General features: G+C 36.5%; 2 protein-coding genes across 3 annotated transcripts; one reads left to right on the top strand and one right to left on the bottom strand.

Annotated features, from left to right (window-relative positions):
• Positions 1-1,456: 1,456 nt before the first annotated feature.
• Positions 1,457-4,314, top strand: LOC114751334 (eukaryotic translation initiation factor 3 subunit K-like). The gene is made up of 8 exons (XM_028940013.1): positions 1,457-1,656; positions 2,774-2,830; positions 3,053-3,103; positions 3,210-3,272; positions 3,360-3,410; positions 3,482-3,548; positions 3,686-3,768; positions 4,089-4,314. Exons 1-8 carry the CDS (start codon positions 1,531-1,533, stop codon positions 4,290-4,292), a joined length of 702 nt encoding a protein of 233 aa, XP_028795846.1. The 5' UTR covers positions 1,457-1,530; the 3' UTR covers positions 4,293-4,314.
• A 1,055-nt stretch (positions 4,315-5,369) lies between these two features.
• LOC114751335 (phosphoinositide phosphatase SAC3) lies at positions 5,370-15,210 on the bottom strand. 2 transcript variants are annotated; one of them, XM_028940015.1, is made up of 17 exons: positions 14,601-15,210; positions 13,472-13,676; positions 13,226-13,391; positions 12,356-12,578; positions 12,021-12,097; positions 11,037-11,224; positions 10,824-10,921; positions 10,419-10,552; positions 10,177-10,305; positions 9,595-9,955; positions 8,616-8,737; positions 7,460-7,561; positions 7,123-7,308; positions 6,610-6,674; positions 6,498-6,528; positions 6,254-6,359; positions 5,370-5,917 (listed from the first exon to the last, which is right to left on the bottom strand). In XM_028940015.1, exons 1-17 carry the CDS (start codon positions 14,706-14,708, stop codon positions 5,804-5,806), a joined length of 2,415 nt encoding a protein of 804 aa, XP_028795848.1. In that variant the 5' UTR covers positions 14,709-15,210; the 3' UTR covers positions 5,370-5,803. The 2 variants fall into 2 exon arrangements, with proteins under 2 accessions (XP_028795848.1, XP_028795847.1); XM_028940014.1 differs by having other exon boundaries at positions 6,498-6,674; positions 14,601-15,205.
• Between the last annotated feature and the right edge of the window lie 1,100 nt (positions 15,211-16,310).

The following is a 16,310-nucleotide window of genomic DNA, read 5'->3' as shown; positions in this document are numbered from 1 at the left end:
TGTGAAATACATTTTACACATATGATCAACATTAATTCATCAATCAGCCTTACATTAGAGACGGAGGAGGAGTATCATTATTTTATATTAAAATGAGTAATAAAAAAATATTACTGAATAGTAAAGGCAAAGATAAGCTACCTTTATCCTTAATACAATAACTAGTTGGACTTTCAAGTTAGTTCTAAATATAGGACCCAAATTTATTTTGTTTATCATATTTATTTATTTTTTTAAAATAGTCCTTAAAGTAGTTTCATATATTAAAGATCCATCAAATGGTAGTTTTAACTAATACACATGATTAGCAAATGTATTCGAGGAAAGATAACATCTATTTATTATAAATAACTAATTTAATAAAATTTTTAATTTACTTAAATTAATTAATTAGCTCTTATATTAAGGATCAGAGGTAGTATATGTTTAATTTACCGTGTAAACAAGAAAATACAAAATCATTCCCCTCCCCATGTGAAACCCTCAGGACGAAAACTTGGTCTGATCTTTTTTGGTCAGCTTAAAAACCTGTTTTGTTTAAATAGTGAGTAGGACTTTTGAAGGAAAAGGGCCCAACAGATTATTTGGGCTTGGCCCATTTTGGTTGGCCATTTGGAGCAGAAGAAATAGGATATACTGCATTGCCTAGTTTGGGTTCCCTTAAGAGTTCAAAGACTAACAAGGGTTGGTTCGAGTGGTAAGCGGCTCGGTTCTACTTAAGCGAACTCTTGAGTTCGATTCCTTATGAATGCAGAAAACTCCCGCTGGGAGATTCACCCACCATACCCAGGTGTGCGACGCGGGTCGGATCCGGACATAGTCAAGGCAAAGCTCCGGTAAACTGGGGGGGGGAAAAAAAGAGTTCAGAGGACCAATTTCAGTTAAAAAGAAAAAAATAGGAATAGGGGCTTCATGAGTTTTTTTTTGCCTTCGGTTTTCATCCATATTAATCAATATTAATATGTTAACATAATACTAATACTTAGTAGTAGTCTATCTCTGTTTTTTCCCCCACCAAAAGCAGTAGTCTACCTATTAATTAAAGGCTTAAAGAGGCGCACTATTCAATTCATTCGAGTTGATGGCAAACCCAAAAAAAAAAAAAAACATTTGAGTCATTATAATACAATAAAGCCTGAAATTTTATAGAAAAAATACACTTCTTATAGGTTTAAAATTTTGCTATTTTCTCGTAATTTTTTTTTTACTCAACATAATTATGCACCTTTTTATTTATTATTTGACTTCAATCGTAAAATTTTTATCTTCTCCAACAACAAATTTTTATATAAAAATAATTTATTATTATTGAAAAAAACTCTAAATCAATGTTAAAATTTAGCATAAAATTAAATCAAAGGATTAAAAGTATATTTTCACTAAATAAATAATAATAATATTCCGAGCTTGGAAGCGTAATCTCGTTACCAGCTAGGGCTTCCCTCACAATTGTTCACTGGTGGTGCTGATAGCAGCGAAACAAAGGAGACACCGAAAAAGAGAGCGACAGGGCCACAGGGGGAAAGAGAAATGGGGAGAGAAAGAGAGGTGCCGAAGCAGCAACAGCAACAGGTGGGATACGCGGAGCAGCTTGTCGCCGTTAATCGCTATAATCCTGACATCCTTCCCGATCTCGAAAACCATGTCAACGAGCAGGTACTCGACAAATTTTTAGTTTTTGATTTCTGTTATTCTTACGTTTGTCCTCTTTAACTGGGTCTTGATTAATAGAGATTGAAATTTCTATATATACTTTTATGGGTATTCCTGTGTATCTCATGACTGTTTTGTCCGCGTGATTGTTGAATTCATGTGTTGAAATCCATTACTCTTGATCACGTACGTAGATGTTATGCGTCTTCCCCTCCTTGTTTTATATGGTATTCTTCCTATTTCCATAGGAGAACGGGGAGATGTCGTGTATTTACGAAACAAGCAATCCAGTCATAGCAGCAAAATGAATCTAGGGGCTTGGAAGCATATGAAAGTTTTAAGTAGTTTGTCAGTTCAGAAAATAGTGTGGTCTTGGCATGCACAACGGCAGCATTATCCATGATTTTCATTCACGGCATTAGTGGGGAGAAACACCTTTTAATTTTTTCCCATTATTTTTAACTAAGCATGTATTTCCAACTATTCTTTGATGATGTCGTTCTTCTCAGTCCCCCATACTATTGAGAATGTGATTGGCAGGTAATTTGAGAATAAGGTACAAAATGGAGGAGTATGAAATTTTGTAATATTTTACAGTTGTCATTATGCTACGGCTCAATTTTTTTTTTCTTTAATTTCTCTTGATTGTTTATAGTGAAAATAAAATGGAAGGGATCACTTTATTTTTGTTTTCATTTCCCTCTCTCTCTATAGACATGTACATGTACTTTTGTTTTCATTTCCCTCTCTCTCTATAGACATATACATGGTAAGATCTCTTATACTGCAATAGCTCTGCTGCGCTAGGCAAATGCATGGAAGACATATACAATTTCATATATTTCTATAACAGCCATCAACTTAAAATGTGTGATGTGTACGTATTCTTTTGGACCGTTGATTTGACATTTTCCCTTAAGTTTAGGACATAATTTTCACCTCATCTGTACGATGAACAAATTGTAATACGTCTAAACAGTTACCTCCATTTTCCCTTCCCACCAGTTTACACTCTAACCGGTAGTTTGTAGGACTATTTTGAACGTGTATCTTGCTAGCTGTACGTCTGTATGCCGACTAAACAAATTTTCTTTTACATTCTGTTTATTTTCTAAACCAGGTTTCATCACAAACGTACAGCTTGGATGCAAATCTATGCCTTCTTCGCCTCTATCAGGTATTTTGCATGCATCCTAATGAAAGGAATAGGCAGGCACTTCTGTTTCCCTAGGAGGAGGTCTCATTCTTTATCATCAAACTTTCTTTTCCTTTGTAATTAGCAATTATTGTAGCTATTCTACCTTCTTGTTTTCTCTTTCAGTTTTGGCTGTAAGACCACTGTTTGCTCACACTGACAGAATGCTGAGTAGGTTACTAATAAGTTTTTCTATCATTACAGTTTGAACCAGAGAGAATGAGTTCTCAGATTGTAGCCCGCATATTGGTCAAGGTCTGATTAAGCAATTTATGGCTGTATTTTGCTTTTTATGAAAAGGAGCACGTATGATCAGTGGATTGAATACAGGGCTGATGTTTTACTTTCTTCTATTGAGCAGGCCCTCATGGCAATGCCAGCTCCGGACTTCAGCCTTTGTCTCTTTTTGATTCCAGAACGTGTGGTATTTTTCTTTCAAATCATTCTTTTCTTTGTTCTTGTCAGGGTCACGGAATAGTTTGTTCTAATGTTTGTTTATTATGATTCTTAGCAAATGGAGGAGCAATTCAAGACATTGATTGTTTTATCACACTATTTGGAGGTATGCATTGGGTCTCATTATCCAGTCGTCTACCCAAAACTTAAGTATTAATCTATTTCTTCATTCACCAGACAGGAAGATTTCGCCAGTTTTGGGATGAAGCAGCAAAGAATCGTCATATAGTTGAAGCTGTGCCAGGTGATGAGACACTGTGACGGATGAAAAGATAATTTGGTTTTTTGGTGTTGACACTTGAAACTGATAGAGCCTTCTAGCTTCTGCTTTTTCATTTATACATATGCTTATGCACCAGTCTGAGAAGCTATCGATTGCAGGTTTTGAGCAAGCAATTCAAGGTTATGCAATTCATGTGCTCTCGTTAACTTACCAAAAGGTTCCTAGATCTGTGCTGGCTGAGGTGGGTTATAATCTGCCCATTTGAGCCTTTAATTTATTAATTATTGGAATTTGCTTTTTCCTTGCTACTAGTTGCTGTCACCTGGCTTAGTTGATTTTTGCTTTTGAGTCACTTGTATTGAATGTGGTGCATATTCATTTTTCTCCTTGTTAGCAAAAGCACATGATCAAAACCGAATGTAATAGTGGGGGGAGGCCGCAGGGTTGTGTCTAAATTTTGTGTTTTCCTGACTTAGATTCCTTATTTGAGCATGAAAGATGCCATGATTTTCTCATTAGTCTCAGGTATAAAATAATTAATTGTGTCAATAACTCTCGCAGGCCATCAACATAGAAGGCTTGGCCTTGGACAAATTCCTTGAACACCAAGTAGCTAACAGTGGTTGGGTCATTGAGAAAGGCCATGGCAAAGGTCAACTCATTGTCCTACCAAGAAATGAATTCAATGACCCAGCATCGAAGAAAAATGCTGCAGACAGCGTGCCATTGGAGCAAATTACGCGTATTTTCCCTATTCTGGGCTGACATATCTCTGGATCCGCCCAGTGACACATTAAACTCTATTGATCAGTTTTCGGGGGTTTTGGGTTCCTTTTGCCTTCTCTTGTGCCTGCTACTCTCTCTGGATGCCTCCTGATTTACTTTCCGGATGAAGATTTTTGAATGAGATTATCTGAGGCTACTTCTTCCTGTCGCTTTTCCTTTCAGATGCTTCAGTTTGATTATAGAGGACAGCTTTTTGTCAGTGATCGAGAATTAATTTAAGCTGCTGTACTAATGGATTATTGTACTTAAGAATGGTTCGTTCAACGGTGGTCATGTCTAAGTTAGTAGTTTCCCTAGTGGCAAATCTTGTTTGTGGATGCACTCAATCCGAGTTATGGTAATGCTGTGAGGAGATCGAGAAATTTGCATAGGATGTCATGAAATAGTGCATATGCTTCGAAGGCAATTATAAGCAATGTGGTCAAATATCATTTTATAAATAGTCCTAGCCATCTTAAGCTATGGGAGTGTAAAAAAGGTAACTAGCCTCTGTCTAAAACATTTATTACAATATTTCAGTTATGCCCTTCATGAAAATATATCAACTTGGTCAACTTTTCTTGGTTAAAAATAGGTATTTCGTTCTTATAAAGACGAACGATATAATACAATTGTTAGTTGATACGTCTCCATTTATATGTTTTAACACAATAAAAGAAATGCAAAGAATAAGAAAATTAGCCTTTGATGCTTTTCTATTTATATGGTACTTTCAAGATAAATTATTTCTTTTCTAAGTAAAAAGCTTCTTCATTTTCCAAAACAAAAATAAATAATTAGAAGACAAAAATGATATTTTTCCTCATCTTTCCCTTGTTAGCACGATGCGATTCCATCATCCACTGAAGAAAAACCCCCGGACATAGGTACATTCTCAATGTTTGACGGTAAGGTCCGACATATCACACCTCAGCAACATTTTTTAAAAATCCATTTAAGCAAATTAAATTGTCCTTCATTACTTCATATAGCCACACAGAGAGCTTAGAGGAATTGATCACCCCAACTATTAAGCTAGAAAGAGCTCAACGATCACTGCAATAGGTCAAACCCAAAGAGCAGCTACAAAAAGTAATATTATTTAAAAGAATCATCTGCAAATCTAAAAAGTAAGAGCTCCAACGGGCATGATTTATATTTACAAAAGTGCAAACAATGACCTCCAGCAAAGAAAAAAAGGAGAGAATTTTTACAACCCCTTGCTATTTACTCTGCTCTACCATGTTTTCATATTTAAATTGAGATTTTCACAAATAGAGTTAATGCGGCAAGTCAATGGACTATGAGCCTGGAGGATTTCTTCTTGGACCAGCATCTTACAGTCACAGAGAAGCCCACGAATGCCTCTGTTTTTCTTTCCTTGCTTAGGCGATAACCGCTCCCTCACCATAAAGTGTCTCTATTTTCTACTTAGTAGCCTCTTCTGATCAAACCCAAGTCAACTAGGTGTAGATTATATATTAGTGCAAATGATCATCGTGCCAAAAAATTCAATGGCAAAGGGTCTGTCCATAAGTCACCCACTGTACAAAACTATCTGGAAATTCCTCAGCACCATTGGACCGTGAATTACCATAGGATAACTCTCGAGCGTGCTCCCTTCCCTGAGAACATTAAGCGAAGTTAGCTTTTCATAGAAAGACCAAGTCATCAAGAAAGACTTCGACTGTTGGGGAATATGTACGTGCTTCGTGCATGATATAAGCATAAACCTTAGGCACATCTCAAAAATAGTGATCAAAGAACCCCCCCCCCCCCCAAAAAAAAAAAAAACTCACTGGAACAAATAATCCAAAACCCAAGCCATAAGAATTTAAATAATGCGGAGTGAACGCAGACTCATGAAGACTAGGAAGATCTGCTGTGTAACTGGCACAATAACTATCTCGGAAAAATTTAGGAGCTGTCCGTACAAATATTGCACTAGATAGGAGTGGTACCTTCATGTTGGAACCATATTCACTGGAGGATGGAGTTGCTTCTCCCATCATTCCATTGACATTTTCTGACGAACGCCCAGCTACTGGGGAGTTGGTAATCGAAGATCTGCAGTCATACATGTAGGTCTTTATATATAACATGGGGACACTTAGGAATACATGAGGTGCGGTTCAAGCCAAGCACCTCATAATTGCAAAACACAGATGCCCATGAATAGCTATCATTTTCAATTATATTACTCACCTCTCATACAGATCTTCCTCGCACGAATTTCCTGAAGAAGATAGCCAATCCAGGTCAACAAAGTTGGAGCAACTCAAGGAATCCCCATGCTCAGAATAGTAAATATGCTCACTTTCAAGGCAGCGCTCTTTTTGCATGCCTCCAAAAAACTGCCTCTGAGGCATTGAAGGAGTATACCTACACAGATACACGCAATAGCAGAACAAATCACAAACTGATTAGATGGACAAAATGAAGCAGCAGTATGTGTCACCATGCAAGTGGGCCCTGTTAAGTTTCTAACTTGTATTAGCATGGTATACAAGGTGACTAACCATTTTGATCACTAATCACATATTTTGTTATTGGGCAATTGAACACATAATCACAGCAGAGGATATTAAAAAGAGGACTTTTTATCGTAAACCAGGTTTCCACACCCTCCTAAAAATATTTTCAGAATGACTATTACTATAGTTACTTGCCTAGTGTTCTCATCCAGAAAGGTCTGCTACAAGATGACATCAAATTCTGTACAATATAATAACTAGAGTAAAAATGACAGAAAATAAAATGGATATTTTTATCTCATCAAGTATGCTTCAACAAGAACTACAAATTTGCGTATGCAATAATAGAGGCAGACCTTGAAAAGGCTATGTCACTCTCAGAAGTTATTTCAGGAGAAGACTCAGAATGAGCCTTGCTTCCTTCTGATCCGTCAGGCAAAATTGGTCTAGAGAAATTTTCCTGCTTGGAAGCTGGAGTTGACATAGATGTAGAACTGCCACGAAGAATGCTCCCATCTGACAAGGATCTCTTGAAAAATAACCTTAAATACCAAATTTTAATGTTACTGTGCAAGTTGCATTGACAAGCAATTTTTATATATATGCTTCATGTCATCATGATGTCTTGAGCAAGTCCATAATATAAGTCACTGTTAACTACCTCACCAGATGCAGCCAAGATAGTATGATTACCTTCCATCTTCATCTCCTTGTTTCCCAGCATCATAGTGCTGATCTGAATCTAACTCCCACAGAGCAGGCTTACCCTGTTGCGGCTGAAAGTGTCCCAGGAATCTGTATCAACAAAACAGACGAGTCATCTTATGGTTTGTGTACAGACAACTTTACCCCCAAACCAAAGGAAAAAAATTACATCACAAAATTATTAGCTGCTAATGTTTGACACTACAATGACTCAAGAGCCACCCATTAAGATCCAGGCAGAGTGCAAAAGATATCAGAGAACGAAATGGGAGATTCTGAGAGATGGATTTTTGACAGCCACTTTCTCCGTCATTGTAAATAGTTAGACTACATGTTCGTCCAAGATCATTTGAAAATTCTTCTGAGCAGAGATCTATAGGGAAGTTGAGACTTGAGAGATGGATTTTTGAAGGTTTGAGAACAGACATCAACAAAATTGTTGGTCTTGCAATTTACAGATGACGATGGCAAAAATAGGAGCAATTTCTCATGATTTGATTAATTGCAGACGTGTTACCAGGAACAAGGAGGGGAAAAGCTTTAATGGCATTGACAAACTACCGCCATCCTTGAGTGCCTTTGATTGAAGCACGATGCTGAAGAAGTTGTCCGTCCGTACACTTACTTGGAAAAGACTATTTTGTGGCTTGGCAAACAAGTAGAGAGTGAAAAGCTCTTGTATCAAAATCGTTTAATCCCTATTTTGCTCTTGCATAGCTGTGTGTGTGTGTGTGTGTGGGGTATTGGTAGTTTTTAATGATGTAAGGATAAAGAATAGACCTGAACAGTAGGAAGTAGTTTTAGTATTTAAAAAATAGACCTATCATATCATCCTACTGGCTGCAGTTGCTTCCAAATAAAACCCTCAGAAATATATCTTCATAGCTGTTTTGTACTTGGAAATTCTCACTTGCAAATTGAATTAACATCTGCGCATATGCATTTCAAGCCTCCCACTTATTTTTTCCTTCTAATATGTTTTTTTTCTTCTCTTTGATTTCCATATTTTAAAAACAAAAGAGACAGAGAGGAAAGGAAAAAGAGAACAAACTAGATGAGAGACATGTCGTAAATAAATCCAAGCTTTGAAAACAATACAAGGAGGCACCATAGAAATTAAAGGACAAAATGACTTCACACATACACATTGATTGCATCTTGCTTCTCAGAATCCATGTATGCATTGCTGTAATAGCGTTGAAGAGTCCTAAAAAACTCTTGAGATTGTGTTGCAGCTCTCCACTGGCCCCTCCTCTCGGAGAATATCTATAAGGCGAAAAAAGAAAAAAAAAATTATTACAAGTCAAATTGCTACTTTATTGTAACAACATGCAAGCCAAATCAATAGTTTTCAACAATAGGACCCCATGACCACTCCACTCTTCCCACTAAATGGTAAAATGGCAAGGCACGAAAGAATGTGCAAGCTAATTCAATCACAATTCTCAACAAACCCCACAACTACAGCTTGTCAGCCTATAAAATAGCAAATTGGTATAACGAACAAGAATATGCAAACCTATTCTAAACAAATGCTCGACAAAAAGTCTCCGTTACCCACACTACTCTGCCCACTAAAAGGTAAAAAGGCATGACAGACAAGAACGTGGAAACCAATTTAATCACAACTCTCAATATGAAAACCCCTTCACCACTGCCACTCTGCCCATTAAAATGTGAAGTGGTATCAGGAATGAGAAACAAGAAACAAAAGAAAACCAAAATTGGCCACTGCAAGTGAGGTCGCCTTGTCCTCATGAAAACTATTTGTTGTCTCTGGGAGTAACTCGGACAAAGTGCTAACATTCTTAGAAATGATAATGAAACAAACCTGCATAAACCCACTGCCAAAGTACCAAGAAAGCTAATACAACTAAAGCATCAATCTTATGCAACATAATTAGTTAAGAAATATGGTTAATCCCTATATAAATTCAATTGGAGATGAATAAGGAGAACTTCTTCTTTTTATATCCCTTTCTTTCTTCTGCTACAATTTCCTTCATTTATCCCCAAGAAACAAAATTCCTTTACCAAATCAACAAGTTTAAAGGTCACCGCATAGATGACACAGGTAATTATGAAAATAAAATAATGTAGAACTGAAGCTATTGTAAGATCACCTTGTTGTGCGCTGCAGAACCACCATACTGATGTGCAAGTGTGTCACCCATACGCTCATAAAACGCCATCAAATCATCAGCTACCGGGTCATTAAGGTCAATTTTTGGGTTGTCAATAATTCCCAGAGCATGGAGTTGGTGGCCGAGAGCAGCCAACCCATATGCATATTGTGCAACATTTGTGCGGTCTAAGCAGTCTATGCAATTGGTTCTCAGCACCCCCCTCTGAAACATGGGGGCTTTGATAGAATGATTTCCGTTAGCAACATTATTTTCTTCACTAGGTTTTCTCTCTAAATTACCAGCATCCTCATTATAATTGTCAATAAGTCTTGGTGAAGAGCTTCCCATATCAATTTTGCTGGATGCAAACGTTAAAATCAGTAAACAAGACACAACAATGACAAAAACTTGAGGTACTAAACCTTCGTCAAACATTACTTATTATTAAGATTGCTCAAGTTCAGTGAACAAATTCATCAAATTGCTCTTATCTAAAGCCGTTTTACAAGTTCAAGTCTAGATAAAGAAAATCTTAGAAATGGTGTGAAAGAAGTCATTGTAACCACATGATGAACTTACTCTACAGATGGGCATCTTAAAGATTCCTCAGGTACCAACGTAGGTGTCACTTGGCAATAAAGAAAACCTGTTAATGTCAATGCATATGCAGCCACTTTGCCCAGAAGTAGCAGGACATTTGCAGATTTGCTGGGAGGAGAAAGGAAAAATAGTTTTGAATCAACTACCTTAGAGTGCACACAATTTTCCTGAGGATGATCAATACATACATATATATATTTATATATATATAAGACACCTACCTCTGAAAGTGTTTGTGCAGATCCCAGTGAAGGAATCTAAGCCGGTTCTCCTCAGATAAATCTTTGTTGATGAAATCAATCGCATTAGCAAACTCTGAACGGAGTATGGACTCACGAGGCTTCTTTTCATGGGTCTGTTGGATAAAATATGCAAATATCAATCAACAAAGATTCTTATAAAAATGAAACGTATAAATGTTAGACGGGACATCCCATGACCAGAAATTGCACTCTGTCATGAGGAAAACAGTCCAAGATATCATAATACGTGTCAACAACTTCTGCACATAAGATGATGAGTTGATAACCAATATAGAAGAAAATTTCATCTTGAGGGAATAATACAGTGACATGTCAAATAAATTAGGGAAAAAAAACCATTTCCTTCTAGAAAAGGAACATTACCTTTATTAAGTTCAAAATTATTATGGGATTCCCATATCTCTTGACAAGATTTTCAAAGTGCAGCCTAGTGGCTTGGTAATTCTGATCTTTCTTTGACACTGCAAAAGAAGAACTGACTCAATGGGCAGACAAATAGACACCCATGAACTGATGCTCAACAAAGTAGAAAGGACAAGACATAAAATAACTCCAGAATAGTTACAGAAGACATACATATAATATCAGGTTTAAGATTTAAGCGTGAAGTCTCCTGCGACCAGAAAAGAGGGATTGAACCACGGTTCTGGACAACAGAAGTTATTTGGGCAGGAAGACCTTCAGGAACATCCTCAAACACAATTTGTTCTGTCTCAACATCATTAGCTACTCTGCCCTTCTCATTAACACCTCGCCTCAAATACCTGCATAAAATAACCAAGTGAAGCTGGCAATTTCAGACATGAAACTCCAAATATGTATGCACTGTCTTTATTAGGTCAAATTAAGACTTAAATAATAAATATTAAAACAAGGATCACAATCTTTACATTGAAAGTTTGAGGTGTTATATTTGTAGAGGACAAGAGTACTTTGCTAATACAGGCATTGTATCTATTATCTAAAAGAGTTATTCATGAACCATGAAGACAACACACTATACTTGATTTTCTTTAATTTACTATACTTGATTTTCTTTTAGTTTTTTCTCAAGAATACTCTGATATCTGCTTAGCTGACTTTTCACCCAAGAGAGAGATTAAAGAAAACACTTATAGAACTGAGCCCAATTTTTCACCCGAGGCAAACCTTCTGTTTTTGTCATCCTTTCAAATGACGTCAGTTGTCAGCGCTCAAAACAAACTTATAGAGTCAAAATCTAGAAAGAAAAATTATTCTTAACATAGAAAAATCAATCTGAACAAAAAATAGAAACTGATTTCAAGTGTCATGCTTGTTCTGTATTCAAACAAAGTTAAACAAGCACAACTAGCAATTTAAAATATGATAGGAATACAAGGACTGAGCATCCTCAACAAAAAAAGATAAATCATCAGAGGGGCTACTTCAAACACTAGGACTCTTTGGGCAGCTGCATAATCATTAATCAACTGAAGCATATGCACCACAAAATCATATTAGCAGACAACATAGAGCATAACGGATAACAGGAAAATGAACTTGAACTGCTTAGAGAGAGATTGGGAAGGAATTTCATACCTTGTGCCAGCATAATGGCGTGAACGTCTTGAAATGAGGGTGAGTATGAACTCCCGTCCAGCTACTGTAAACGTGCCCTAACACAGCCACCAAATAAACATAGGATGTTGAATATAGGAATGACAATGCAACTACTTCAATCCAGCAGTAAATAAGCCAATTGGTCAATGAAAAAATAAAGTATGCAATTCAAAATGATAATCCCAGAAGAAAGTTCATCTTGATGTGTCGCATTGATAACCAAAAAAGTAGAAATTATTACACTTTTCCTGCTTCAACAAGATTATGAATATCACATTACTCAGTGTCAGAGCTCAAAAGCCATCCATTCTCACCTGTTTGAAGAAGCCGTACACTAATGCAACTGTCCAAAGAGTATTTTGGAGATGGTTCCTGATTCCCCTGGTCAAGAACTCATTCCAAACAAACATGGTCTCATAAAGTACATGACCTGTCTCATTACGACATAAGTTGTTTTGAAGACTACGCATAATGTGGTATGAGTAGCTGAAAAAGAAGTCCTTCGTAAGGTCGACCATGCATAGGAGCTTCTTGTATCTGAAATGCCAATGCAAAAAGATATAAATAAAACAAAACTGACAAAGCTTGTAACAATAAAATTGACATGCCGCTAGAAAAATAGTACAAAGCATCTAGAATAGTACTGCCTACTCATTAAGTTGTACTTTGTCTCATCATTGTCAAATTCTAATAAAAACCAGTAATTCATCAACAAATCTGAGAACCTTTTAACATGAGATCCAGCCAAACAGAAGATAAGCAATTGTTAATATGAGAATACTCATTTTCATCTTATCTTTGCATATAAAAAGATGAAGTGGGATTAATTTAAAATCAGTCAAAGGTTGAGAAATTGTGAAGATCATTAGCTATGCATATATGCAGAAACACAACCAAAGTGATTTTCCTCTTTTTAACTGTCAAATACAATAACAGAGATAATCAGCATTCAGAATGAATCAAAACAACTGCAAAGAGATGTTAAGCTTCCCTTGGACTAATATTTTTAACATAATTTATGCTTGATATGCATAATTTTAGGTTTTAGTACCCTTTTTTGGGTATTAGTCATTTTTTGGGAGCATTTCTTATCTCCTTCTACCTTTTAGAATTTTGATCTTCCCTTAACATAAGTTCTTTCACTATTAAAAAAGAAATGGCAAGACATGTGAGTTTGTAGCAACCTGTTTTCATTTTTAGAATCGGCAATGCTAGATTGAACTGAAGAATTTGGGAGCGGTATCATCCTACTCTTTGATATGGCATATACTGTGTGACCACAGATTGCACCAATTTGCCTTCTTTTTGTGATAAGCAGCATGTAGTATGGTCCTAAAAACTTGATGAACCCTAGAACAGAGAAGCTGAATAAGTTAACAAGTGATAGCTTATCAAGGAACAACTGAGCAAGACATCATAACTCAACTTACCAACAATTCCATAACAAGTTGTAACAAATTTCAGTCCACCTGTGGACTTGTTCCCTTCATGTATCCGCCTCAACAAGTCAGAACATTGCTCTTCTGTATATGTTGTAGAATCTTCACACAGGTTTAGCTCACAAGGCTCTAGACGGTCAATCTTCAGCACTCTCCAATATGTCCTGCTCTTGTCCCTTCCTATCATGTAAAAGTTCTGTGACATGAAAATAAACAATGCACAAGGTAAAAAATACTTCACAAAATAAATATTACAGTTTTTGACTGTCCAATCTTGCACCATGATATTGGACAAACAGGTTCACCCAACTTAATATGCACGAAAGACAGTGGCATTATGATTCATAATGCAAACAACCTAAAGCATGAACATGAGCTGGTGGAGACACAGATTCATGGAAGGCAACACTCAATCATGCACATTGGTATTCCACGTGCAAAGAGACAGAAGGCCCATACAGAGGCATTTGGAGAAGAGAGAGCCGTTCAAAATTCCAGTAAGGAAACTTTTAGAGTTCAATCAAAACATGAAAGAGGATCATGAAGGTGAGTAGTTCTGCCTCCTTTGCCAAACTAAATTTTATATAGTACGATAGTAATAAAGTACACGTAGGGAAATACATCGGACCACCCGCTAGACACATGGTTTTTCTAGAAAAATTCAACACCGCAAGTTGAGTCATTAATGATATGCGTGAGTGCGGAGAAGATAGGAGAATAAATACACTGGCACGTTTAAGATCCCACAAAAAGCATGTTTCATCATTGACTATGCTAGCATGAGCAAGATAAAAGGTGCATTGAATCATATGATCTACAGAGAGTATTACTATAGTGCTACATTTGGTCAGATGCAGGAGACAAAACAATGACAAAACTTTCCATGGTACAGAACGAGATATTCATGCCTAAAATCACTGTTAAGGGAATGTAATGACTTCTGAAAATTAAAAAATGAACAATGCTTTAAAACTATTTTGCAGAAAAACATAAAACAACACAATGATTTCAGGTGAAATAACGATGATGACAAAATCAAATAGATCTCCCTAAAAATTGCAGTTTACCTACAACTTTGATTACCAAAAAATGAAAAGAAGACAATCAAGATAAGGCATACCGATCGAGTCTCATAGAGCCTAAATTTCTGCATACAGGCATGTGCTGGAGGACAGGGTTCGTCTCCCACAGACAGAGAGTGAGAAGGCTCGTTCTCTGACGACCCCATAACTTTTTTTTTTTTTTTTCCTTTTTTCTTTCAAAACTCAGATCCCCGAGCCCCTGGCTCAGGGAAAATATCAAAACGGCATGCAAAGCTAAGCAATTACAAAATTCAGAATCACCTAATTGGAGCCATAATGCTCACAACCCAAATATAAACTCATATCCTTGACTGTAGGCTGCTTCAAATACAGCATTATCTTCCAAACAATGTTAAAATCATCAGGCTCCCTTCATCAACGCAGCTCCTTCTCCTCCCCCACCATGTCCTAGAAGAATCACCACCATCACTACCACCGCCCCCTGCTGCTTGTGGCTGTGGCAGCTATTTGCTATAACCCACGAGCCGCTGATCCTCACTCAAACAACGCCAATCCTAATAAACAGATCGAACAATTTTCAGCACAACAAGAAAACTGCAAATTGCCGGTAATATTTTGGACGTGTAATGGTATGCTCACATAGACGAAAAGCAGCGGAGGATTTCTAAATGGAAGCTTTACATATGGAATTGAAAGAGGTACGAAGGGAAGATCAACCAAGGGAAATCGAAGGTAGAGATTTGGGAGGAATAACAATGGGTGAAGCAACGGAGGCAGGAAGAATAGCAGCTAATAACTGATTCATTTCTATCTTTATTTCAATAATTTTTTTCTAAATTTTTCTCAGCGAAGGAGAAGCTCAGATCCAAAGACCTTATTAATCAAATCAAAACCACAACTTCGCATCCACACATTTTAAAAAATGAAAAACAAATCTACAAATACGTGTCTCTAACAGTCTAACATGTGACATTATTTATTACCTAGCTTGCTTTGCAAACGTAATAAAGAAAATACTACCTTCCATCCGAAAACTAGTTGACTAATTTGAGGAGATTAAAAAAATAAGTTAAGTTAGTTATTTATAATAAATAGGTATTGTTTTTCTAAAACATCCCTACTAATCAAGTTTATTATCTAGAATTATCATTACTAAAGGACTACTTTAGAAAAAATGCATAAATATGAAAGACAAGGTGGATTGGGATTTTATAATTAGGATTAAAATAAAAATCAAACGAGGTCTTATATTAAAAGCTGGAGGTAGTAATATGCAACAATAACTAGGTTAGATTATTTTTAACAATTTTTATTTATTTAAATAATTAATAATTCAACGACCGACGTAAACACGAAAGGTGTCACCTATAATTTGTGACCGTGCTTCTCGAAAATGAAGGAGCGAGATCTTCCAGCTCGCAGCTTCTTCTTGATTATAAAACTATACTTATTTGTACGATAAATAAATATATACACGCGTGAATGCCCCGGTTTTTACCAAAAGATAAATAAAAAATATACGTGTGAAAAGTCTGTGTGTTCTAACTATCCTGACCTAGGACGGCAATAAATAATAGGAAGATGTTCTTATCGATTATCTGCTGGCCTTTTTTTTTTTTTAATTGTCAGAATTATCTTCTCCAATTTTTTTTGGCCATATTATCTGCGAGCATTTAAAAGTGACATTTCAAGAGCAATGTTATCCTTTAGTTCGCTTCTATCAAACGAAGATGTAGCATTTATTTTGCTTGGCTCTGTCGATTTTCAAACCCATCTGTTTGGAGACC

Source organism: Neltuma alba, unplaced genomic scaffold (genome assembly GCF_004799145.2).
Source record: "Neltuma alba isolate B1F8T4 unplaced genomic scaffold, ASM479914v2 tig00006865_pilon, whole genome shotgun sequence".
NCBI classification, from domain to species: Eukaryota; Viridiplantae; Streptophyta; class Magnoliopsida; order Fabales; family Fabaceae; genus Neltuma; species Neltuma alba.
This window is presented reverse-complemented; position numbering and strand designations above follow the sequence as displayed.

Excerpts from the sequence above, each read along its gene's own strand:
- LOC114751334 (XM_028940013.1), top strand. The coding sequence starts at position 1,531 with ATGGGGAGAGAAAGAGAGGTGCCGAAGCAGCAACAGCAACAGGTGGGA. Across the intron at positions 2,831-3,052 it reads GCCTTCTTCGCCTCTATCAG|TTTGAACCAGAGAGAATGAG; the intron begins GTATTTTGCATG and ends CTATCATTACAG. Across the intron at positions 3,549-3,685 it reads TATAGTTGAAGCTGTGCCAG|GTTTTGAGCAAGCAATTCAA; the intron begins GTGATGAGACAC and ends TATCGATTGCAG.
- LOC114751335 (XM_028940014.1), bottom strand. The coding sequence starts at position 14,708 with ATGGGGTCGTCAGAGAACGAGCCTTCTCACTCTCTGTCTGTGGGAGAC. Across the intron at positions 10,922-11,036 it reads TCTTAAACCTGATATTATAT|TGTCAAAGAAAGATCAGAAT; the intron begins GTATGTCTTCTG and ends CTTCTTTTGCAG. Across the intron at positions 10,306-10,418 it reads CTGCACAAACACTTTCAGAG|CAAATCTGCAAATGTCCTGC; the intron begins GTAGGTGTCTTA and ends TTCTCCTCCCAG.